This window comes from Rattus rattus, chromosome 2 (assembly GCF_011064425.1).
Source record: "Rattus rattus isolate New Zealand chromosome 2, Rrattus_CSIRO_v1, whole genome shotgun sequence".
Classification (NCBI taxonomy): Eukaryota; Metazoa; Chordata; class Mammalia; order Rodentia; family Muridae; genus Rattus; species Rattus rattus.
In genome coordinates this window covers 36,705,082-36,731,471 of record NC_046155.1, presented here as the reverse complement: position 1 = coordinate 36,731,471, position 26,390 = coordinate 36,705,082, and the positions used below count along the sequence as shown (strand labels likewise).

Genomic DNA, 26,390 nt, shown 5'->3' with positions numbered 1-26,390 from the left:
GCCTCAAACTCTATGTAATTGAGGATGATCTTAAACTTTTAAAAATTATTTATTCATTCATTCATTCACTCACTCATTCATTTATTGTCTGTCAGACACACCAGAAGAGCACATCTCATTACAGATGGCTGTGAGCCGCCATGTAGTTGCTGGGAATTGAACTCAGGACCTCTGGAAGAGCAGTCAGTGTACTGAGCCATCTCTCCAGCCTTGATCTTAAACTTTTAAGTTTATTTTTAATATGTGTGGGTGTTTCGCCTGCATATATGTCTGTACCCCATGTGAATAACTGATACTCTCAGAAGCCAAAAGCGGTTGTCAAGTCTCCTGGGAACCAGAGTTACAGATGGCTGCGAGTATCCTGGGTTTTATTGAGTATTATGCCTCCCCACCCCACTACATTATAGTTTCCATAGACTCTCACCTAAGCTCCCTGGACCAGGGAGCCATCTCTCTAGCTTTGACCTTGAACTTCTTTCTGCTCCTTTTGTCTCTACCTCCCAAGGGCTAGGATTCACTACCACATTCGCTTTTTTGTCGTCTTGGGGACGGCGCCCAACTCTCCATGTATGTTAGGCAAACACTCTACCAGCCGAGCTACATCCTCATAAAACATGTTACACACAGTGCTTTTACATGCGTGTCCTGGAAACTATTACACTCTCATCAACTCCATTTTAACTTTAAAAAAATTGATCTATTTATTTATTTTGTCTTGCCAGAATCGCTTCTCTAAGCTACCTCTGACCATGTTACGTCTCAAATCCTACAAAAGCTTCTGTCATCTCTCCTGGGAACTTGAACCCAGGGAGTAGGGGGATGGGTTGAGATTATGAATAAACCAGTGATTATCCAGATGGCAACGAGGAAGTCTTCAACCAGAGCAGTGAAAAACTCACGGATACTCGAGACATTCTTGAACAAATAAAACCTTGTTTCTCATGACCAACATAACCACAGCTTCCCCAGAGGAAAATAAAAGCAAGAGTTGTAAAACTCTGGACAGTTTCCAAAATCAGTCATGGGGAGTTAAGACACTTCCTAAGACTTCAAAACAATGCCTTTGTCTTAGTAGTGGTGTTTAGAGTGCTCTAGGCCTGAGCAATGAAGGCAGCCTTGGGAATGAAACTGCAACTCGTGAGCACATGGATGATGTTTCTCTAACTGCAAGTAGGAACTAAGAATATAGGCTCCAGAACCTGACCCTCAAATCCACTAATCTGAATGTGGAGGGCAGGCTTCAAAATCTGCATCACCCAACACCACCCCCAAATCCCAGTGATTCCTCTGCTAGAGTTTAAGAACCACCAAAACCATATTATCTCTGTCTGCAGCTCAGGGCCACTGAAGAGATCTGTATGAAATGCATGAACCTTAGAGACATCCGAGTTAAGGAAGGTGTATCCTCATGACTGGAATATGAGATCTCCAGTCAGCTTGACTGTGATATGGCTGCCTGGTGCCTGATAGGTGAGAAAACTGCTCCAGGAAGCACTTGAAAGATACAACTTGTGGGGATGAGGAAGGGTTAAAGGAAAGGTTCAGTGGCAGAGCACTTAGTCTGCATAAGGTCCCCAGGTTCAAGACCCAGCAGAAAAAAAAGATTGCCAGCCTAGTTTACATAGAGAGCTCCAGGACAGCAAGGACTATGAGAGAGAACGAGAGAGAGAGCAAGAGAGCGAGAGAGCGAGAGAGCGAGAGAGCGAGAGAGCGAGAGAGCGAGAGAGCGAGAGAGCGAGAGAGAGAGAGAGAGAGAGAGCGAGAGAGCGAGAGAGAGAGCGCAAGCTAGAGTGGTTCCATGCTCTGACAGCCATGTGCTTCCCTCTGCTCTAGTCATAAGCTCCTGAAGGGCTGTTTACTTATTTATGTTATAATGTATATGTCTGAGTGTTGTTAGCCATGTGTGTGCAGGATCCCAGAAGAGGATGCTAGATCCCCCTAGTGCTGGAGTCACACAGCTGGTTGTGGGTGCTGAGAACAGAACTGCAGGCCTTTGGCTCTGAATGCTGTTTTGTTACTGTGAGGGGTGATTCTGAGCGGGCCAGTGATGCTCTCACTGCTGCAGACTCTCACCAGGGTAAGTTAGTGCAGTGGTGATCTGAGCAGTCCACTGAACCCTTGGAGGCTATTATCCATGTAGTCATTTGGTTGGCATAGATCCATGCTCAAAACAAACTGTCCCAGATGGGCTGCCTGGCACACGCCTGACATCTCAGCACTCGGGAGGCTGAGGAGGAGGATCTCACGGCTGAGGCCGCCCCGGCCTGCCGAGTACATCTGAACCTACCCAGGGCGGCAAGACCCTTCCTTAAGTGTGCGCAATAGTGACTGGGTCTGGGATGTGCTGGGAATGGACTGTATGAGACACTGTCTCAAAAAAGGGCTATTCTTAGGGCAACTACTAAATGTTAGTTCCCGGACGTGTAATTAGTAACTGAATCTTAAGAACTGCATGCGAGCTGTGCTGCAGTCCTGCCTCACTACCTAGCAGCCCTCGGAAATATTCCTGTTCTTTACGAGAAACATTCCCCAACACCAAAATGCTTTAAACAATCCATACTATATCCTAAAAGACGTATACTCCTATGTAAAGACAGTATGAATCTGAATTAGAACCTCGTGATACTTCCATAGAAAATCTATATTCAATATTCCAACAGAAGAAACAGAGAAGGCTTCTTGACCGTTCTAACTTGGCCACATGGGTTTCCATCTGCTCCTGGCACATACTCTTAGTTACTGTCCAGAATGTACTGTCTGATCCATAAGTCGATGAATAATATTTGAGTGGCAATGACCTGAAGCTAAACCTGCAGAAGCGAAGTGTCAGATGACCTGCACGTCTTCAAGACTGTCCTCGCCAGAAAGCTCCTTCCCACCACAAATGATGGGAAGCCAGAGTAGTGGCCACGCTGTGCTAAACACATTCGACCAGCTCTGCTGAAGCCCCTGCTAGGACCGCAGCTGTCCAGGGCAGTTCTGGTCCAACACTTCCACTCTCAGATCCTTTTGGCTCTTGCAAGCAGCTCAGAAATCAGCTTAGGAATTTAACAAAAATGGATGATGAGAAATAGCTTTCTAAAACTAAAACAGTATCTCCACAAAAACTGAAACTGAATAATAGCTTAATCTCCAGTCTTCAGCTTTGGAGGGGACAGATCACCCATCTGGGTCCTACTTCATAATGAAGTAAGTAAGAGACTCCAGACTCCCTTGTTGAGCACACATTCTGTTTGCTTGTTTGTTTGGCTTTGCTATTTGTTTTCACAAGGCCTCACTGTGTAGCCCAGGGTGGCCTCACACTCTTGAGCTCCTGTCTAAGTATCTCAGCATCAGGGTGGGGATGGCAAGCCCATGCCACCATGCCTTGCACAGAACTCTTACACAATAAAAACAAATTTAACTTTATATTAAAAAGTGGTAGTCTCAGTCATCATAGGCTTACAAAGCAAATTCTTATTAAATTTTTTGAGGCAGTGTCTTATTATATAGCCCTTGCTGGCCTGAAATGGACTATATAGACCAACCAGGCTGTCCTCAAACTCACAGAGATCAGCCCGCCTCTGCCTCTGCTTCTTGCATGTTAGGATTAAAGATATGTGCCAACACATCCAGTTACCAGTAAACTCTCAATATCTACTGCAAATTCTTTCTTCTCACTGCCATTTCAAGTCGTGGCATTAACATTCACCCATAGCTTCTGCCAGAACCCAAACATTACCAAGGTCGCCTTCTGAGTGACTGCTACATTCAATTCATCCGCACAAAGCCATTCTTCCGATTCCACTGTGTCCTCTCTCTAGGATACATCACTGTCTATCAATGTCTCTATGACCTCATTGCCATCATATTACCCTAAGTTCCACCATTTCTTAGTACCTTGACATTTTCTAACTAGGCAATCTAGTTAGAAAATCCATTCCTGGGTTGGGGATTTAGCTCAGTGGTAGAGCGCTTGCCTAGCAAGCGCAAGGCCCTGGGTTCGGTCCCCAGCTCCGAAAAAAAAAGAAAAAGAAACAAGAAAATCCATTCCTCTTCAAGCGCAGAGCAGTGTTTTTGAAACATAAATTCCATCACTAGGCCCTGCAATGATCTCCTTCCGTACTTGTTGACCAAGCTCAAAATCTCTACAAGAAGTAAAAGGTCAGTAAATCAGATTCCCTTCCTCCCTCCAAACTTCTCCTAACACTCCTCAGTTTCATTTCCTTGCCTCAAGTCTTATATTTTTGGATGTGAGCCTAGTCTTCAACAGCTGAGCCAGCTCTCCAACAACCCCATCCACTTTAAAGATTATTTTATGTATATGAGTATGCTATCTTCATTAGCACCAGAAGAGGACAATGGATCTCAGGACTGATGGTTACGAGTCACCATGCTGGGAACTGAACTCAGAAACTTGGAAGTGCTCTTAACCTCTGAGCCATCTCTCTAGCCTATCTCAAGTTTTCTTAAAGATAATAGTCTTACTGAAATATAACTCACATGTCATATACTTCAATCATTTAACCAATTAGAAGTTACATTCTATCTTCCTTCAACCACTCAGTTCCAGGCATCACTATTCTTTGAGTCTCAGTAGATGTGCATCTGCAATTTCAGTGGAATGCCGTGTGACTGACATCCTTTCCGGGCACAGAATATGTTCCAGATTTGTAGATATTGTATTGTGTATTCCTACTTTGCATCAAGTCTTTTATACAAGCCATTTCTCCCACCTTCTCCTTTTAAAGGATGCATTTACTTTTATGAACAAATGTTTTACATGATTGTATGTATGGGCAATGAATGCATGGCTGGTATCTGCAGAGGCCAGAGGAGAAGTCACTAAACTATTCCCTAGTTTTAGAAGTTTGAAAGTTTCCATAACTAAAAGTTATACATGGTGGTATATGCCTGCAATCCTATACTCTAGGTAAGACACTGGAGAATGGGGAATCTTAAGTTCAAAGCCAGCCTAGAACAGATAGTGAGACCCTATCTCAACAAACAAAAAGCCTCAGATATCTCATCCTTTGTGCTTCACTTTAAATATCATCTGACCTCTCCATCGCTGAGATAGGCCATTTCCCATTCTTTCCTTCCTTGTATTTAAAACCAGATGGAGAGAGGAGAGGGTGGAAGAGTTAAAGTTTCCTGTGGCTCGGGCTGACCTACATTCACTATGTAGCCAAAGGCTGGCCTTAAACTCCTAATCCTTCTGCCCCTACCTGCCAAGTTCTATAGTTACAAGCCCACAGGACCATGGTTAGTCTTTCTAAAACAATTACTTTCATGTGAAAGTTGGGGACAAGTCAGTGTGGCAGGTTCCTTTTATATCTTAATATGGGGTCTGGAAATTGAACCCAGGTCACCAGACTTATTCAGCAAGCGTCTTTACCCATTGGGCCATCTCACTAGTCCCTGGACTTTATCAAATGGATAAAAATATTTCTCTTTTTAATATTTGTCTCATTTATTTACTGTCTCTGTCCCATCTACAGCAAATTCCAAGCAAAGTAAGAGACCATGTCTGGAGTATAAGATGCAAACATTTAATGACCACAATTAAGAGAGGGCACAGGACTCCATTTTCATTCTTCCTCTGCTTCCTTCCACACAACAGTGAAAAGCAAGTGACTAAACCACTCTCCTTCTCTTTCCTGTTTGTCTCCTCTCCCTCTCTTTCCTAGTATTTTCCATCACTACACCGACCAATAGCATTCAAGAGATTTTTATCACAAAATTATATTCTTCAACCCATGTCTGGTTCACTCCAGAACCATTATGTGTGTCTCTCAATAATTAAGCTCACGGAGCTCAGTGTGCATTGGCATACTGCCAGGCTTGAACCATGGTCTCACCAGCACGGCAGCAACCCCTCTCATAGCTGGCTTGCCACAGAGAGATACCCTCAACTTTAGAATGCACATTAGTTTTTATTAAATCTTAGAACTTCTTGCTGGAGAGATGGCTGAGTGGTTAAAAGCACTTCCAAAGGTCCTGACTTCAATTCCCAGCAACCACATAGTGACTCACAACCATCTGTAATGGGAGTCTCATGCCCTCTTTTGGCACATAAGTGTACAAATAGATAAAGAGAACATGCTTGCACTTGCTTGCACACACACACACACACACACACACACACACACACACACACACACACACACACACACAATCTTTAAAGGGCTGGAGAGATGGCTCAGTAGTTAAGGGCACTGACTATTCTTCCAGAGGTCCTGAGTTCAATTCCCAGCAACCACTTGGTGGCTCACAAGCATCTGTAATGTGATCCGATGCCTTCTTCTGGTGTGTCTGAAGACAGTGACAGTGTACTCATATAAATAAAAGAAATAAATAAATCTTAAAAAAAAAAGAACCTCTTAATTAATTGGGTCATCCATTAGAGTACATATGTTTTTGGCCTAAATATGTATAATAGTAACTCCAACCTTTCTTCACATTTGCTCACTTAACACTGTTCAAATAGAAACTTACGGATTTTCCTTGCTGCTATATAACTAAAAAATTCTGTTAAATATCAAGAACACTGGTGTAGAGCTAGAGTTACAGCTCAATGGTAGAACACATAACTATCATACATAACAACTTGGGTTCAGCTAAACACAACAGTGTACAGACACACACACACACACACACACACACACACACACACACACACACACACACACACACAGGTACCACAGGCACAGTTAAGCATCTTCATGAGCTCCCAAGAACTCATGCTCATGTGAAATCTAAAGTCACAATACATAGTAAATGTGTAAGCAGCAAGCGTGGTAGCATCTGCCTGCAAGCTGAGCTCTGGGAGACTAAAAGTAGAAGCATTGTTACAAGTGTGAGGAACCCATGCACAGTGCATATAGGGGTGACACAGAGAGAACCTAGTAAAAAGGAGGAGGAGGAGGAGAAAGAAGGTAGGAAGCAGAAGAGGAGACGCATGTAAGCAAAGATCTTCCACGGCACAGCTAACAGACTGGTTTCCAACAGAGTTAAACACGCATTAAACTTGTTAGAGGAAGAATATTCCTGAAGGATGTATAATGTAATAAAAGTGGGCAGTAATAAAAAGACTGACTCTTATTTCCAGTATTCTTAGTCGCTCACAGAGTTCTCCACCCCACCGGTCCTCTGGTGCTGAGGATTAGAGTCAGGACCTCAGCCATGATAGCGAAGGGCTCTACCACTGAGCTGCAGCCCCACCTAACCCTTCCGTCCACTGTTTTCCTCCACCCACTTCCTCATCCAGCTCCAACATATCTGTGGCCAGAGACTTGCCTCCTGATTCAAAAGCCATTTATCACAACAGCATGGGCCATCTCACCACCGGGTTTTCCTCAAGATGGCTTCATGCAAACTCAGGACATGACAGTCTCGCCGCTATCCTCTCCGCTTAGCTGAAAAACACACACTGGGTGCCCTGCTTCCAGCTCTTTGTCCGATATCCAAAGAGCTCCTAAAATGCTCCCACTCCAGAGTTATTAGAAGATTCCCCTGGCATAGTTTTTGTTTATCAAACTCAAATCTTTCATGTATATTCCATTCCTAAAGAGTTCACTAACATGCATATATGACACAGAGGTTATGAGGTACAGTAAGGCTCTATTCTTTTCTACTGTGTTCTGAGTTTTTCATGTATTATATGTGGGTGTGATACGTGTGGGTGAGGAGCATGCAGTGGATAGCTCTGAGTCAGCCATCCACTGTTGCGAGTTCTTGAGAGCAAACTCATGTGTCAGGTGTGTACAACATGTACTTAACCTGCTCTCAACTGTCCCACTTGCCCCTCAAGTTCTAGTCTTAATTCTAAGTAGGACGATGTAGTTAACATACATCAATCAGTCTACTTTTTAGATATTTTTTGTGAGCAGTCTAGACACTAACTTGATCCTTACAACATGAATGAACAGCATTACAAGCCTGTCAGTTCATCAGAATTACATGATATAGGGCTGGGATACACACACACACACACACACACACACACACACACACACACACACAGGCAAAGACCCATACACATAACAAATTTTAAAAAGTGAAGTCATTTAAAAAGAAAGAAAAAGGCTTGGATTTGGCTCACACTGATGAAATATGATTTAGAAGAAAGGATGAGTGGTCAGTCAGTGCTTGGTAACAATCAGAGGACAGCAAAGCACACAGACTGATCGGAGAAAGAGGGAGTGAGAAGAGAGGCTGCAGCTGGTCGGAGATGGAGCGCCAGATCGCGGGAACCCTCCATGGGGAACAGACTGACATGGCAGAGTGGTGTTTCACAAAGATAGCTAACATGAGAGCCACCGAGAAGAGAGGCGAGCTGAGAGACCAGAGGCAAGCCTCGGCAGGCGACTGAGCAGTGCGTGAGGAAGGGCAGTCCTCACCTCTCCCTCCATGAAAAAACGTTCTAGTCCCCACCCCTCCTACATTTCCTACCAACATGAAACAAGCATGGCACAGAAAGGTATTAATAGTTACTGCTAGGATTTTACTCTTTGAAATTAAAAGTAAAAAAGGCAAAGTCAGAAATGCAGCTTAGGGTTGGGGATTTAGCTCAGTGGTAGAGCGCTTGCCTAGCAAGCACAAGTCCCTGGGTTCGGTCCCCAGCTCCAAAAAAAAGAAAAAAAGAAAAAAAAAAAAAAAGAAATGCAACTTAGTGATAAGTCATTGCCTGGTGTATTTTATGAGGTATTCGCTTTGTACTCCAACATCCAAATAAAGAAATGAATAGGAATGGCTATAAAATTGTGGTATCTAATCCTATGGATTAAAAGCAATCAAGTTCCTCTGGCCTTCACCCCAAGTGCTGGGATTGCCTGGGTGCACCCCACACCCGCTCTCTGTGCTGGGAGCAGAGCCCAGGGCTCCAGGAATGCTAGGCAAACATTCTATTAACTGAGCTGCTCCCCCACTCCAGGACTGCAGTTTCCCATCTGAAGGTGCTCATGTGAACATACGAGGTCTTTGTCATACATGTTGTAAGAAGTGCCTGAGATTAAAAGACTATGCTGAAAAATCAACATTTTTCTCGGAATAATATTTTTACATCTAGGCGATTTCATTTTTATATGGTAAGATGGAGGCCAGTTTTCAAGTTCCTAAGCCAAAGATGATAGGGCTCGCCAGATGTGAGAGTGAGGCCAACTCACAGAAACCAGCTAGGAGCCTTTCTCATTCCATGGCCACGGTGAAACTAGCGTGTAACTTATTACAAAGGAAGCACTATAAGTTCAGAGGAAATTCCCAAAAATATGCATTCATTTCACGTGACTTATGTCACAAAATCATGGGCTAAGTTACATTGCTATTTCAATGCTGTTTTGTGCTCTGAAAAGGTATGATCTTCATGCTAATTGGGTTAATTTACTGTAGCTAAATTACTTATCCCTGCACAATATTTATATTTTAACCTCTATTTCTTGTTTGTGACAATAAAAATTTTAAGAAAGCTGTAATTTACTGTATAGAGAACATGGCTGCATTCATTGTAGAGTTCAGTAAACTGTCCTACTTGTCATACCTTTAGGACAAATTCTGGGAGAAGAGAAACGTAATCAGTGTACCTAGGTAGTAAGGTCTACAATGATGTCAAGATAGGAGATCTATTAAAGGTCTTTACACCTTTATGATTAAAGTACATAAAAACATTTACAATCTACTGTTTATTGCACTATTATTTTAAATGCAAGTGACCAGGGGTGTACTGCTTTGCCTGAAGACCTTTTTGACAAAACAACAAAAACAAACCAACAACAACAACAAAAAACCCATTATCCATCATTTGTAAATCTTCTGGTTCTAAAGGAAAGCAGTTATGTTCTACAGATAAAATTTATGTAAATAAAAGTTATTTTATACCAAAAACCAAATTCAAAGATATACTTCCCCAAAGTAAAAGTGATTATAAATTAATGTTCCATCACACATACATTAAATTTAGCCAATATGCACTTATCCAGTAATATTTACTAGGTAATAATAAAATACTATCATTTTAATACCCTCTTTATTCTTTCTTTATGACAAGCAAAGTCAAAAATATTCTAATCAAAGGTAAACATTAGCAAATATGAGACAAGAAGACAGATTCTAATTTTGGCTCTAGATTTAACTGAGGTCACACAGCGAGCCAGCACCATCTTCCCCGGCTTCTGCAATGAGCAGCAGACAAATCTTACATTTGTGGAATGCTTCACAGACATGTGCACCTTTTCTTAAAGCTTCAACTTCTGAGATTATGAAGTTGGACACGATTGGGTCTATTACTTCATAATTTGCAGATGAGGAAACCAGAGTCACAGATTTTGACTACAACCCAGGTGTTTGCTCTAAATTCCACCTTTCCCGTTTGCTAGGTTTCTTCTTGCTACTTCTTCAAACCATTCGTAGTTACAGATATGGAAATGCTCAGGGGCTTATAGCATTACACAAATGAAAGCTATATTATCTTAGTTTAGGTTTTACAGGGACTAAAGCAATTTTTGTGGTACCTCTTTAAAGAAAAACGCACACACATACACACACACAAATCTTAGGTGAAGACCTTGGAAGGGGCCTAAACTGTAAGCTTCCCCTAACTTTAGGAGACGCTTGCTTTTGGATGCAACAACAACAAAAAAATTCACCAGACAACTTAGTAAAATCAAAAATCATCCCCCAAACTTAGCCTCTACCCTCTAAATCATATGAAAAAAATACAGAAATACAGGGCCAAAAATCCCACATATACTTGGCCTTTATTTTCCCATGTTCATTCACAAAACTCCAAACAACAAAGACTTCTAGATAAAGCTGTCTTTGCTGTATCTTTGTTATGATTAAAAAACAAATTACTGATAAACAGAAAAATCATTATAATAAAATAATCTTTTCTAAAATAGTTAAGCTAGAACATCAGACCATACATTAATTACTGTCTTATACAGACAGACATAAACACACACATACTCATACTTACTCACAGTTTGGCAAGCAAAAGATCTCATTTAAAAAAAAAATTACCTCGTCTCCGCCCATAGCTCCTGGCTGCATGTAAACACAGAAAAAAACCATGGGTATTTGTATCAAAATGGTGAATTCAGAAATTAAAAAAAGATGTTCACACAAACGTTTTCTAAGTATTCTTGACATTGTTAATCTGGAGACACTGTTCAACTTCACTGCTAACACACTGGGGGAAATCCTTCACGAAGCATTAAGCACTGTCGGAGCAAGTCACCTGGCTGTGGCAGCCGCTCCAAGGGTGCTGAGTTTGCCCGGTTTTGTAAGAGATTATATTGGGAATACTGGGGCCTGCTAGCTGTATCAGTCATAGATAAGAGCTCCTTAAAAATAATTTGTAAATCTTCTTTTGAATTTTATGTTACCATCAGGCATTACTTAGGAAAAATATTATTCCAAAGATGTAAAAGTTGTGGCCTATGATGGGCATTCCAAGCTTCTACCTACACACATGCATGCTTCACCAATGCCCTGAAAGTGCACATGTGTGCACCTGCATGTGCACATACATAGAGAATTCTGAAGCTGATACCATGTGTCTTCCTTAACTGCTCACCACTTTATTTGCCTAGGTGAGGTCTCCTGTTGAACCAAGAGCTTGCTGAGTGAGCTTACCCTGGGGATCTACCCACTGTTGTGCTGGGATTACAAGCATGCATGCTAACCTCGACATAAATGCTAGAGACCTAAAACTCCAGTCCTCTCCCACTTAGCTGGGCAAGTGCTTGAACCCAATGAGCCATATCCCAGCCTAGTTTCTGTAAAATTCCTAGCGAACTTTCTCTTACTCTCTGCATTGCTCACTATGTCACATCATAGATCATATCATATCACATCATACCATATCATATCATATCATAGAAGGGAGAAAACACTACGTTTTATATCTGTAAAATGAAAAGCAGCCAAGGTCACAGCTCTGGCTCTCACAAGGTGGTCTGTAATGACAGAACTCAGAAGGCTGGCTTCTTCGATGCTTAGCTCCATGTTTAGCAGCTGGACTGTGGCTTTCTCTATCACCACTTATCAACAGTGACACTTCGGAATAAAGATTTTGAAATCGGACCTCCAGTTATATAAAAACAAATGAGAACTGAAATCTACTTTTTGAAGCATAAAATACCACGAACTTCATTTACCCTGAAAAGGTTCATAATCTGGAGTCATATCTGTAGAGAATGAGAAGGGCAAACCACACACTCCTTGAAGACTCCAGAATTTTCAACATCATCAAAACTACTCACCAGGTCTTTCTGCTTGGCCACCTCGCTATGACCCCCACCTTTGTCCTCTCTCCTTTCCCCCACTCAGAGATGAGAAGGGTTACCTCATTCAGGTTTTATCTCTGCCCTCCCTCATATTTCCCCAACCCTACTACAACCCACAGCAAACACTTCTCGTCTGCTCTCCAAGGAGAGGACTTCACTTCTCATTAGTTGGAATGTGGAACTTATTTCCCCAAGTCAGGTGTCTTAAGTTATAGCTGGCTTCGTAGCAGGACCCCACTATAGCTTGCTTCACCCACAACAAGAGGGACAAACTAGTGCCGATGGGTTAACTAACATTCTGAATGAGGCACAGTAAATCCGACACTCTATCCCTGTCCCTTCGTCTCTTCTCTCCCATTCCCAGTGATGTCATATTGCCTGACAAGTCACTAAAAAAATCTTTACTGAGAGAAAGAAGTATTCTGTGTTTCAAATTTATTCAGTGTTCTCAACAAAAATCCACCACCATCGTCTCTTATTTGAAGGCAGAAATACCATGAAAAAATATCTGATTAGAATTCAAAAGTACCAGCGACCACTGGTTCTTAGCAGTTCAGCTACAGACAAATGCCTGGTAACACAAAGTGAATAGATCCAGACAGGCTTCAGGGGACTTGGAGAGGGAAAGAGGTGCAAAAGGCCTCCATGGGACCTTGAATTAAAGTTTTCTTTATTAAAGTCCATGATGTTTACAGATTCTTCTCATTTTCCACTTCTGAATAATGGGCTTCTGAAGGAAGGACAGTGCTGGTTTTGCCCTGATACTGTTTGTATTTTGATGCTAATTTTGCATCCTTAAGAGGGACTGGACCTTCTGCCCATTCTAACTGGTCAAATGAAGGCTGAGCCTGTGATTGGGCAGGGGAAGGGAAGGTGGGGCTGGAGGTTTTGGAGAGGGGTGGGAGAGGGAGTCGAGGAAGAGGAGGTGGAAAGAAGATGGAGCACAACCACATGGCCTGGAGAAGCCACAAGTAGCAAGAGATCTCGTTACTGGGAATAGAAGAGTGCAGTGGTAGACCTGCCCAATCTAGGCATGCAGCTTATGACAGTGTAACAGAGTTGTGTGTTACTTGCACGGCCATATTGGGGTTGGAGATTTACGGAATAGACATGAAATTTAAGAAGCAATCTGAGACACTTAAATTTATTTCTGACCCTCTCTGAGGAATTTAAACGTTCCATCCCGGACGTAACCAGTATTTTATCTGCAATACCTATGGTATTATTTGAATAGAAGCTAAAAATGAATGTTCATTGTATGCTTCATACTTATTAATATGATTTAGTGTAACATCCACGTTTATGGCTTTTCTCTGTTGCTTTGTTTTTGATTTTGCTTTTGTTGAGACAGGGTCTTGGTATACAGCTCCAGCTGGCCTGGAACTCACAGAGACCTGCCTGCCTCTACCTCAGAGGTAGCGGTGTGTGTGTGTGTGTGTGTGTGTGTGTGTGTGTGTGTGTGTGTGTGTGTGTGTGTGTGTGTCTCAATTACTAGGTTTCCAACATAAAAGCTGTAGGTGATACTGTTATGGTTCCACACCAAGAGTTTTGAATTGGCAGGGGAGATAGCTCAGCTGGTCCAGTGTTTGCTGTTCAAGCATGAGGCCATGTTTGAATTCCTAACAGCCACATAAAAAGCTGAATATGACCACACACACCTATAATCAAAGCACAAAGGAGGCCAACTAGCCTAGCCAAATTAGTGCGCTATCAGTTCAGCAAGAGACCCTGCCACAAAAAAGAAAGGTAGAGTCTGAGAGAGGAACACACCTGACGCCGGTGACCTACTGACGTCGATGGCCTCTGCCTGCCATCCACCTATGTGTGCCTTCATGAACACTTGAGCGTGTATACACACAAGACTGGATACCAAGTTGTTCTGAACAAGTGCAGCCTCTTAGCAGAGTATACAGTCAACAGGGAGAACAGTGGCATGCTTGATAGTCTCAGAACATAGGCCAGAGTGACAGCAACTTAAAATCTGATAAACTTGTTTACATAAGGACTATTTGTGAACAGTTCAGTTAGTCAATGCTCCCATTAGAGAACGGTAATGAATTCTGAAGAACATGGAAATAAAAAATAGTGCTTTCCTCTAGATATAAATACAACTTTAAGGAAGAATGCTGAATATAAAATCTTCAAATGAAAGACAGGAGAAATAAGGTGATATTATAATCTTTAAAAAAATGGAAAAACAAAAACTTTACATCAGCCAACACAAAATGAACTACATTAAAAAACAACAAGAAGAAGACAAAGGGAGATTCTGTCTGCAGATGCTTCTAAAGGAGCAAGGGTTAACATACCCCTCCTTCCTTCCACTTACTACTGGGACCAATAAAGACTGTACCACTTTAAAACAAAAGTGCCTCACTGGACCTCACCGTGTTTGTTTAATCACAGCCTCAGAAGGCAGAGGTAGACAGATCTCTGTGTGTTCAAGGCCAGCCTGGTCTATACAGTGAGTTTCAGGACAGCAAGGGCTACATATAAGTGAGACATTGTCTCAAAAACAGAACAGAACAGGAGTGTGGCTCGAATCAGATGTTCAGGCTCTCCTGATTTATACAGCAGATCCCAGGTCAGCCAGGGTGGCCTCCGCCCTCACATGCTGAGATTACAGGTGTGCACCTCATGCACATGGCATGACTAATTTAATCCTTTTTCACGCACCATCTGTGAATATATTAATACAGTAAGATGCAACTTTTTCTATTTACTCCAAGAACTTATTTTTTAAAGTAGTGTCAAGTACCCATATGACTTGGTGCATGCCAAGTAAACACTGGACTACACCCCCATCGCTGATTTATTTTTATTAAATTTTTGTGTGAGTACACATTTGTACCGTGCATGTGATTTTGTGTGGATCCGGAAGACAGCCTTGGGTGTCACTGCTTAAGTATTGTACACTTGGCCTAGAACTAGACAACTGGCTGGCCAGTGATACACAAGGATCCTCCTGCCCTAGCTTCCCCACAGCCAGTATACAAACTCATGCTACCACAGCCAGATTATTTACGTGGGTTCTGGGGATCAAACATAGTTCTGGCCTTGCAAGACAAGCACTTTACCAATAAGCTAGCCCTAACTGTTTTCAAAATTTTTATTCTAAAATGGGCCTCATTGTGACATTTTCAAACATGCATACCCCATGCTACCATGTTCTTGTTTGTCCCACACTGTCCCTCTTGTTGGTCTCCTTCCTACCACCAAATAGTGTCACCTTCTGCTTTTATGACATATGTGGTTTATTCTCTCTTGTTCCCCCCTCCTCCCTTTAGACATCTTTGCCTCTTATAGTCTCCCCTCTTCTTCGGTGGTGTGGTGGTATGTGTATGTGCATACGCGTGTGTGCATGTGTTGATTCTGCATGAGAAAATGTTTTTCTAGGATGGGCTTATTTTACCTAACATAATGATTCATTCATCTCCCACGTGTCATAATTTCACTTGTCTTCATAAATGAAATTTCATCTTATATATGTACATTTTAAAAACACAGGATCTTACTACGCATCCCTGATTGTCCTGCAACATTCTATTACAAACTCGAGAGCTCTGCCTGTCTCTGCAGTGCTGGGATTAAGGGAATGTGTTATAATGTCCATGTTCCACATTTTCTCAACTACTGATGGACACTTGGGCTGGCAGCAATAAACATGGATGTGTCTCTATCTCTGTGGAATCCTGACTTACAATCCTCTGAGTGTATACCCAGGAGTGTCACTGCTAGATGACATATACAGGAGTTCTGGAGAGAGAACCCTCCATACTGAGTGCCATAGTGGCCACACAGATTACCCTCCCATCAGCCATGTACAAGGGCTTCTCACATCTTTGTATCTGTCCTTTGCTTGAGACAGGGTTTCTCACTCTGTAGCCCAGGCTGAACTCAAACTCCTTCCTCCGTGCCTCTCAAGCAGCAGGGCCACATATGTGAGTCACCACACCGGGCTATTCATTTGTTTTCTTGATGATAGTCACTTTGACTGGGGTGAGATAAAATCAAGGCAGTTGTAGTTTGCATTCACTTTACGGCTAAGTTTGTTGAACACTTTTCCAAGTATTTATTGGTCATCTGCAATTCTGCCTTTGAGCTGAGGCATGTCCATTCAATTCGTCACCTCTAACCATTGTTTGCATGAGGGTTTTTTTCTTTCTTTCAATCTCTGTTCAAATTCTAGATATTAATCCCCTGCTGGATGTACCTATTCTATAGGCTGTCTCTTCACTCTGTTAGTGGTTTCTTTGGCTTTGTAAAGCTTTCTAATTTCAAACATTCCCACCTGTTAACTCTTGGAATTATTTCCTAGTCTGTGGGTGTTTGCAGAAAGGTGGTGCCACTCCTATGTGTTCCTAGACAGTTTCGGAGTGATCCATGGTGAACATATATGGGTTTGGTTTGCTTTAGTTTTCTGTTTATTGTAGACTGAGATATAAGGGTCTTGTTACATTTTTTCACATGTGCAGGCCCCGTTTCCCCAGAGCCATGTCTTGAAGATACTGTCTTTCTTCTCATATATACATACATACATACATACACATATTTATAGATACATATGTATATCTATCTATCTATCTATATATCTCCTTGACTCCTTTGTCAAGGATGAGGTGGCTATATCCATATGTGGTTTGCTTGGTTTAAGACTAGGTCTCATGTGGATCAAGCTCATATTAAACTCCCAATCCTCCTGCCTCCACCTACAAAGTGCTGGGATGACAGGTGAACACCATTATGTCTGACTTCCTATTTGTTCCCGTGTTTATGCCAGCAGTAGTGCAGGCTACCCTCAACTCATGACAGGGACTTATACAGTAGTAGCAGTCCAGGTCACCTTCAAACTGGTGGCAATCCTTTTGCCATAAGCTCCTGGGTTCTGAGATTACAAATATGCCTCAGGCTTGGCCCGAGTCTCCTATTCTATTGGTCTACTACAAACTGTTTCTAAGGCTGTACCACGTGTTTTCCTTAGTCTAGCTGTGTAATACGGTTTGGAATGGGATATTATGGAACCTACAGCATTGCTCCTTCTCCTATTCATGGCTAACTTTTGTGCTGAGAGGAATTTCAGGATTTTTTTCCCCTTGTTCTGGGAAGAATGCCATTGGAATTACAGTGATGACATCATTGAGTCTGTAGATCCTTTTTGGTAATACAGCCATTTTCACAATATTAAGGCTGCCAATCCATGTAAAACTGCCTCAGTGCTTTTTACATTATTATTTCTGGGCAGTGGTGTCACACTGTACAGGTGGGAGTGAGAGGACAACATGTGGAGTGGTTCTCTCCATGCATTTCCATGTGTCCTGGGGATGGACTGAGGTCACCAGGCTTGCACAGTGAAAGCCTTTCCACACAGAATGATTTCACCAGCCTCAGCTTCGTTCATGTTTTAAAGTTTTCATTTTAGAAGTCTTTCTGTTCTTTGGTTAGGTTTATTGCACTATTTTAGGTTTGTTTTAGTATTTTGTTTTTGTTTTTTCAGACAGTTTCACTGTGTAGCCCTGGAACTTGCTATGTAAACTAGAGTGGTCTGGAACTGAGATCCTCCTGTGTCTCCTTCCTGAGTGCTGGGATTAAAGGTGTGTTCTTCCACACCCTACCCTACATATTGATTTCATCTAACCGGATTTACCAGCTCAAGTTTCCTGAGGAGTTTTTAGGATCTTTGAATACTATCATCATCATCACCATCACCATCACCATCATCATTATATAGGGTTTTCTGTGTACCCCTGGCTTTCCTGGAACTCATTCTATAGACCATATTGGCCTAGAACTCAAGAAATCTACCTACTCTTGCCTCCTAAATGCTGAAAACTTAAAGGCATTCACCACTAGGCCTGGTTCCTAAACTTTAATTCCTATTAACATTCTTTTAAAAATTACTTATTTTACATGTATGATGAGTGTTTTGCCTCCATGTATGTATGTATGGATTTCTTGCATTAATTAATTGTAATAGCCTATAAACTAATAAATATATCTGTTATGCTGTTTAAATACATATCAAAGTTACTATAGGGAAAATTGCTAGTTGACTACTTTCCTTCTAATCCTGTCTCAAACAAACACACAAAAAGCAAAACCCCCTTGTGTGCTAGGTATGACAAAACAAGCCTGAGATCCCAGCCTCTGGAAGGCACTGGCAGAAGGAGGAAGAACTCAAGGTCGTCCTCAGCTAGATGCTCAGCAATTCCTAGGACAGCCTAGTGACCTCAAAAACAAACCCTTGCAAACAATTTTCTGAAACAGGGCCTCATGTAGCCATATCTAGACTCAGACTTCCTATCAGTGGAGAAACCTAGAACTTCTGACCCTCCTATGACCTTCCTGACCCTCATGATGTCTAGGATTATGGACAATCAAACCCAGGACATCCTGTATGCTAGGCACCCACTCCACCGACTGAGCTATATCTTCAAACCAGCAATCAATGTGTGTTTAATTGGCAATTAAATTTTTAAAGGATTTATTATTTATTTTACTTGTGTGCATGTGTGTATGCACACATGTTTGGGTGCCCTCAAATGTTGGAGACCTCAGATCCTCCTGAAGATAGGGTTACAACCAGCTGTGAGCTACCTACAAGGTGGGTACTGGGAATAAAACGTGGGCCCCTTGAAAACAAGAACAATATGTGTTCTTAACTGCTAAGCCATCTCTCTCCAGCTTCCACCAGTTAGTTGGTTTTTTGAGACAAGGTCTCACTGTCATGCTCTGATTGTCCTGGAACTCATTATGTAGACTAGGCTAGCCTCAAACTCGGATTGCCCTGCCTCTCCCTCCAGATAGCTAGGAAGAAAGTATGCAACACATTAAGTTACAATCAGTGGACTGGGAATGTAGCTGGTGGTAGAATGCTTGCCTAGCATGCATGGGGTCCTGTGTTCAATCTTTGCTCACTTGCACGTGCACACACTCTTTTATTCATACATCTCATGTTGTCTTTTAGCTTCTACCAGAAGGTATAACCAGTTAGTCATGGAAAAATTCCACATAAAAACTTAAGGTTAAGATCAAAACCTTCCCATTCCCTTTATCAGGTTATAAACACCCAAAGCACACGATGGTGAGGTTTGTTCCCAAATGTTCCTCTTGCTTCCTCAATGTGATAGTAGCTGGAAAGATACTTTTAGTCCAGTGATTCTCAAACCAAGCAAACGACAGTAAAGAAGGGAGAGTTCTCCATAAATAATGGGCACAGCAGGTAGAGGTAGAAATAGCACATCTTTATCTACTACATTCACACTTTATTATGAATTACTTGAGTATTTTAAACTCCTTTTCCATTTCTCTGATTCTAATCCATCTTTCTTAGGAAGACCTTTCCATCTCTTTATAAACTTCAAGAATAATAGCAATGATTGACAAGCACAGTACTAGTATTACTGAGATACTTTATAAGGAGACTTCCATTGAGTCAAACAGTTTTAAGGTTGAAGTATGCTGAAGAAAACAGGATAGTCTATCGATGATTTATGCCCCAGGAACTGTATCTGACTGATCCAGCATTGAACCGGCCTGAGAATTTGCAAACTACAGAGGAAGGCACTCAAATATTTAGCGTGTGGCCCACTGTAGTAGCACAACTTTTGTCCTACCATTAGGTGGAGGCAAGAGAATCAAGGGTTGCAGACCAGGGTGGGACCTTGCTCAAAGAGACAAAAACAAAAGCCGGAGTGTTTCAACAAGCAGTCTTCTCCAGACCACTGTACCAAAAACTTTATGAGATCTCTTCAAACTTTATATAAATCTTGACTTTCTGATTACTTGTGCCAATCAATACTTGCTAATTCTACAATTATGAACCCCCCCAAATGTAGTAAATTATAGAGAGAAGAGTAGACAAACACACAGATACTGATATGTTAAGGAGCCAACAGCACCAGTGCTGGACCCTCCCTCTGGTCAGTGTTCCATGCCTCCTACCTCCTGCAAGGCTTCTCTCACTAGAAACAAGGGTTCCTTCATGGAAGAACGTTACCAAAAATAACTTATTTGGGAGTTTGCAAATAGCTCCAGCCACAGGAAGAAGCTCCTCATTTGCCTCATACCTGGCCTGACTCCTAGCCTGAATAAAACCTACTTTCCACTTGGCTGAAACATACACAGTAAGGAGAAACACCAGTATTAAAATTACAGCCCACAAAGGGCAAGATTATGCAGTATTTGTCTTTCTGTGACTTATTTCATTTACATGTTTTCTAGGTCATCCATAATGTTGCTAATGACAAGATTTCATTTATATTATTTATTGTGTGTGTATATGTATATATATTGCACACATGCATGTCAAGGTAATTATGTGTGGGTCATTGGACAATCTGAGGAACTGGTTCACTTCCCACCATGTAGATCCATGGACTGAACCGGGGACTGCCAGAATTGGCAGTGAGTGACGACCTGCTGAGTCAGCTCACTGGCCCTGGTATCTCATTATTTTTTTTTTTTGGCTGAGTAGTATTCTCACCATCCTTTTATAGATACCTGGGACTCTGGCCAGTGCTTTAACTATCATGGGCATGCAGGTATAATTTCCTTTGGAATTATACCTTTGATTGCAGGGTCATATGACAGTTCTATTTTTTATTTTTTTAAAAAGAATGCCCATACTAGAACTGTGTTATTAATGGCTGTCCTAATCAATGTTGACCATTGGCAGGATTGGGAATGTGTGTGTGGGGGGATACTTTTCTCCACATTGCCCAACACTCACTGTTGGTAAGAGTCACTCCAACAGAAATGAAGTACCACCTCCTGTGGTTTGGATGTACAATTCCTGAGTGTTAAGCAATAATGAGCTTTGGGCTTTGTCTTGTTTTTAACTCCTATTGGCTATTACGTGCATGTCTTCTTTTGAGAAATGTTGAATAAGAACTTTCATACATCTTAACCAATTTCTGCATATGTGTTCATGTGTATAGAAACTACAGGTTGACTTCAGGTGTCTTCCTCAGTTGCTCTCCACCTTATTTTTAAAGGCAGGGTCACTCACTAAACCTGGAGCTCACCAATCAGGCTAGAGTGGTTGGCCAGCAAGCTTCAGAAATCCTCCAGTTCTTGTCCCCCAGTCCTGGGATTAAAGGCACATAGTGCTGTGCTGAGTTTTTTATGTGGTATTGGGGACTGAACTCAGGTCTTCATGCCTACATGGAAGCAGTGTACTAACTGAGGCATCTTTCCAGCCCTGTTTGTGTGTGTGTGTGTGTGTGTGTGTGTGTGTGTGTGAGTGTGTGTGTGTGTGTGTGTGTGTGTGTGTGTGTGTGTGTGTGTTCACACCCATGCATGCTCATGTACTTGGGGAACAGAGGGCAGCCTTAGATGTTGTTCCTACACTGGTACCATCCACACTGTTTCTTGAGACAGGGTCTGTCACGGCCTTCGTGCAGCTCACCAATTAAACAAGTCTAGCTAGCAAGGAAGCGCCACTCTGTCTCCTCTTCCCTGGCTCTGGGATTACAAGTACATGCTATCATACAGGGATTTGTGTGGATGGTGGAGATTAAGCCCAGGTTCTCAGGCCTGTGTGGTAAGAGCTTTACCAACCGAGCCATCTGCCCAGACCCTAGTATCTCTGTGTCTGCTCCCTTAGCTCTGGGTATCTCTGTTCCTCCTCCCACTGGCACAGGATGACCTTGAATTTGCTCTGTAATCCAGGCTGTCTTGAGTTCATGATCCTCCTTCCTCAGTCTCTTGAGTCTCTGGGATTACAGGCTTCTGCCATCAGCCCTAGCAATAATCAGATTTTTGAACTTTCATCACAAAGAAATGGTGAACATGTGGTCTGATGAATATGCTAAGTATCCTGAATTTTTACACAGTAATTTTTACCAGTATCAAAGCATCACAGGTAATGTCTATCATATATATTATATCCATGAAAAAAAAGTATGCATTGTTCTTTTCTAGTCTTCAGTGTTGAATTTCTTTGTGCAATGCATACAGGCGTGCGCACACACTTTTCTCTTCTGCAGCACTGGGAATCAAACCAGAGCTCTGCTCCTGATGGGGTCCTGACGTACCGCTATGCGTCAGCCGCAGTCTTAAAACACGTTTGGGTTGTTCTTCACTGAGTTAGAACTGCATCATGAGAGGTCTTTGAAATGTCTACAGATTAAGCTCTGAATTTTTAAGTTAATTAATTACAGGTGTGGGGAATTCTGCAAACAGAAAGTCTAGGATACACTGTTTGCATAAGTGGAGAAAGTTATTGGGAAGTCCACAAGGAACAATAAGGAACCTGCTGGTTCCTACATCTTTACTATGAGGAAGGAAATCAGTTCCTGTTACGTGAGGGATTCCATATTCACAAGGAATCTCTTCTAAAACCCATTAAGATCACAAGGCAACTTCAAACTTAACTTATTTATAATGTTCAATATCAAGCTATGAAAACCAGGCTAGCCATTCTATTTTTCAGAAGAGAGAGAGAGAGAGAGAGAGAGGGAGAGAGAGAGAGAGAGAGAGAGAGAATTTCTAAGGGTTTATAGTAATAAAAGAACTAGAATTTCATATTTCTATACAGGTACAAAAATTTGTATGTGTGTGTGTGTGTGTGTGTGTGTGTGTGTGTGTGTTAATTAAGTATTGAAAGCAAAAAGAAACACCTTCAACCTGGAGGCAGGAAGCTCTGTTCCTAGTTCCAACTTGTCACCTTGGTTAAGTCCTACACTGCTTCTTGAATGCCACTGTTCATCCATCTGTAAAGACTTAGCCACACACAGGTGCTACTCCGTTAACACTTCTTTTTCTTTTTTTTTTTTTTTTTGGAGCTGGGGATCGAACCCAGGGCCTTGCGCTTCCTAGGCAATCGCTCTACCACTGAGCTAAATCCCCAACCCCCCCCCTTAACACTTCTTAAGAGAAGGCCACACCCATGCTTTCAGTCTCTCCTCTTAACCCTTGTGACAGATCCCTTATTAAAATATCTTTATTAGACCCCAACTTGGTAGCATAAAAAAGAAAATCTTTCAAGCCACTTACAATGTTGTTTTAGAGCATCCAAACCTATTTCAAATGTACTTTAAACAACATATATTTCTCTTATTACTATTTAATTATCTATTACTTATAATGTATTCACATTACACCTGTATTTTAACTCCTAAATCTGCTCAGATTTAGAAAGAACAGCAATGGATATCTTGTCTGCAAAATTTTCAAAATCTCAAAGAGTCTCAGAAAAATCCTTTCACTATCTTATTACCCTTTGAAATTATTTTCTGCTTGGTGTGGTGGTTTATGTCTTTAATCCTAATACTCAAAAAGAAAGCAGGGGCAGGTGGATCTCTGAATTCCCAAGCCAGATGGGGCTACATAGCAAAATCCTGTCTTAAAATAAACAAATATAATAAAATTATTTTCTTTGCTGGGTGTGATGTTCAACAACCACAATCCCTCTACTCAGGAGGTGGAAGCAGGAGAATTATCAAGTTTAAGGCCAGCCTCAGCTTCATAGCAAATTCAAGACCAGATTGAACTATATGAAACCCTCTTTCAAAAAAAACGAACAAAACAAAAGCAAATCAAAAACCAAAACCAAAGCAGGGCTGGAGATGAGGTTCACTCCCTAAACTGCTAGCCCTACAAGCATGAGGGCCTGAGTGTAGTCCCCAGCACCCATGTAAAAGTCAGCACAGCAGCACATGTCTGTTACCTTACAATCCAGACTCTGGGGCCAGGGAGTGGGGTACAGGAAGAGGAATAACTGTGAAGCTCACGAGCCAGCCAACCCAGAGGAATTGATTGGTGATCTCCATGTTCCGTGAAAAACCCTACCTCAAAAATGGCGAGGAGACGGATAAAGAAACCATACAAATGCACACGATCACAAATGCACGAAACATACTTCCTTAGAGCCTGGTCATCCAAACCTGTAATTCTACCACTGAGGAGGCTGGCTCAAATTTGGGGCCAGCCTGGGCTACACAGTAAGTTCCAGGCCAGCCAAAGTATATAGCAAAACCCTGTCTTAACATATATCACTCACAGTAAGCAAAAATAACAATGTGCTCGTCAACTTTTAAAAAATTCCATTAAGAACTCTAGCAATGCTGGCTTTCCTCCTACTCTGGCACAAACACATCATGTGCTCAACTCCCTCTGCCACTTCCTCTCAGCTGAACCTCCCCACGGGAGCTCAGACTCAGCAAAGAAGAGAAGGAGGGAGAAGAGACAACGCAACCCACACAGGAGTCTGCCTACACACACACACACACACACACACACACACACACACACACACACACACACACACACACACACACACACAACAACCTTCATGCTTTCTCTTTTAACTTAACAAATGCACAAATGCAACAAAGTGCTGGGAGTACAGTTCTAATGCAAATACAAAAAGGTATTCCAAAATATGTCAAGACAGCAGTTAAGAAGGGCCTGCAGAGGACAGCCTTGGCTAACATTCCAAGGGGCCCAGTGGCTGGGCTATGTATAAGATGTTCCCAGTGAATGACTTGGAACCTCCTCAAGTGTCCCTTCTGGTGTTTCTGTGGTGCTGTGGTTTTGTCATTTACAGTGCCGGGTGAGGGCTTCCAGCTTCTTAGGCATCACCCTCCCCAGCTCCCCACTCCCCTTTAAGATGCTAACATTAAGAGTTCAAACTGTCCAGGTTTTCCTCTAGAAGTCATCATTTTAACTGCCTTGGGCATTCTGATGAGGAGGAGTGTGAGATGATAAAGGATCATCTTTCTGTCAGCTTCCTAACCTCTTACTTCAAACAGTAATGGCAACTTGGAAGATATCAGAATGAAATGACAATGGAAACTTTTAAATGCCAGGCATGCTAGCACATGCCTATAACCTAGCCCTCCAGAGGCTAAGGCAGCAAGACCGATGGCTGGGAGTTCAAAGTCAGCCTGAGCTACTTATTGAGACTCCATCTCAAAACAAAACAAACAAACAAACAACAACAACAACAACAGACCAGGCACAGTGGCTCAAAAGCAGGAAGATCACGCAGATTCAAGGCTGCCTCGTTTTTTATTTATTTTATTTTGGAACGCTAACATACAAATCAAGAGAGAACGTTAGCAGGCAGCTAAACTGAGGCAAGAAGCAAAAGCAAAGCATGAAAGCTTGCTCTACCAGTGGGTGCGCTGTGATCGCCGTTTTCCTCATCATTGTCTCTATTTTACAGGTGAAGAAATCAGAGACAAAGAGGAGTTAAGACCAAGGCCCTAATGCTATGAAGCTTGTAAGAGGGGACGTGAGATGGGCTGACCCCAAACATGGCCACCACAGCTGCCTTAGCCGCTGAGCTTTCAGATGCTTGGCCGGCAGCCCCTGAAGTAAACGACTCTACCCGCTTGCGGCACACTCCTCTCCATGTGCTCATCAAGCAGCCTCCTGACTCTGCCAGTTTCCCACAGCTTATTTTCAACTGGGAAAGGGATTAAAGTCCAAAGAATAAACTGCACACCCTCGGCAGTGATGCCTTTTAAGCCGATACTGAGCCTCCTGGCTTTGAACATGAATGTGACCTTAAATTGTTGACTTGGACCAGTTATAGAGGCACTTTTCTGAGAGGAAAAATGACCAAGTCAGACACAATCCCATGGAAGGCCATGACTGTTACAACAACTGCATACTCACAGTACAGAAAAGCACAGACCTGCCTGATACAAATATTACTACACAGGCAGCCAGAGCTCCCTCAGAGACCTCCGTCCTTTCCTGGCAGGGAAAGAGATGTGCTGTGCAAACTTACAGTGTCTTTTGAAGTAAGAATAAAGAAGACGGTTCAGTGGGTAATTATTACAGCAGCAAGGGAACATACTGCCCACGCTAGAGGAAGGACGTATTCGATGTTCATGGTAAGAGGAAGTGCAGTTCACATGCTTCCTCCACACTTCCTCTTAACAGTGCCGCTGCAGCCCAGCTCACTTCAACTTGTTATCCTCCTGCCTCAGCCTCCAAAGTGCTGGGAGTACAGATGTGTGCCACCGACAAATCACTTCTCCTATGGTTTCTTAGCCGCTCCCCTTCCCTTCCCCTTTTGTTTTATTTATTTTATTTTATTTTATTTGGTTTTATGAGACAGGGTTTCTCTGTGTATCCCTGTGTATCCCTTGCTCTGTAAACCAGAGAAGCCTG

The 26,390-nt window shown here is 42.2% G+C and overlaps 1 protein-coding gene across 11 annotated transcripts in view; it reads right to left on the bottom strand.

Moving 5' to 3' along the window:
* Cpeb3 (cytoplasmic polyadenylation element binding protein 3) overlaps positions 1-26,390 on the bottom strand; it is a 177,132-nt gene that overhangs the window by 70,516 nt on the left and 80,226 nt on the right. For 9 of the 11 annotated variants that reach the window (XM_032891865.1, XM_032891856.1, XM_032891858.1 and 6 more), the window contains exon 5: positions 10,999-11,022. The exons of the other annotated variants lie outside the window; for them this stretch is intronic. In XM_032891865.1, coding sequence (XP_032747756.1) covers positions 10,999-11,022 — 24 coding nt within the window. The remainder of the gene's footprint in view (positions 1-10,998; positions 11,023-26,390) is intronic. 11 annotated transcript variants of the gene reach the window in all.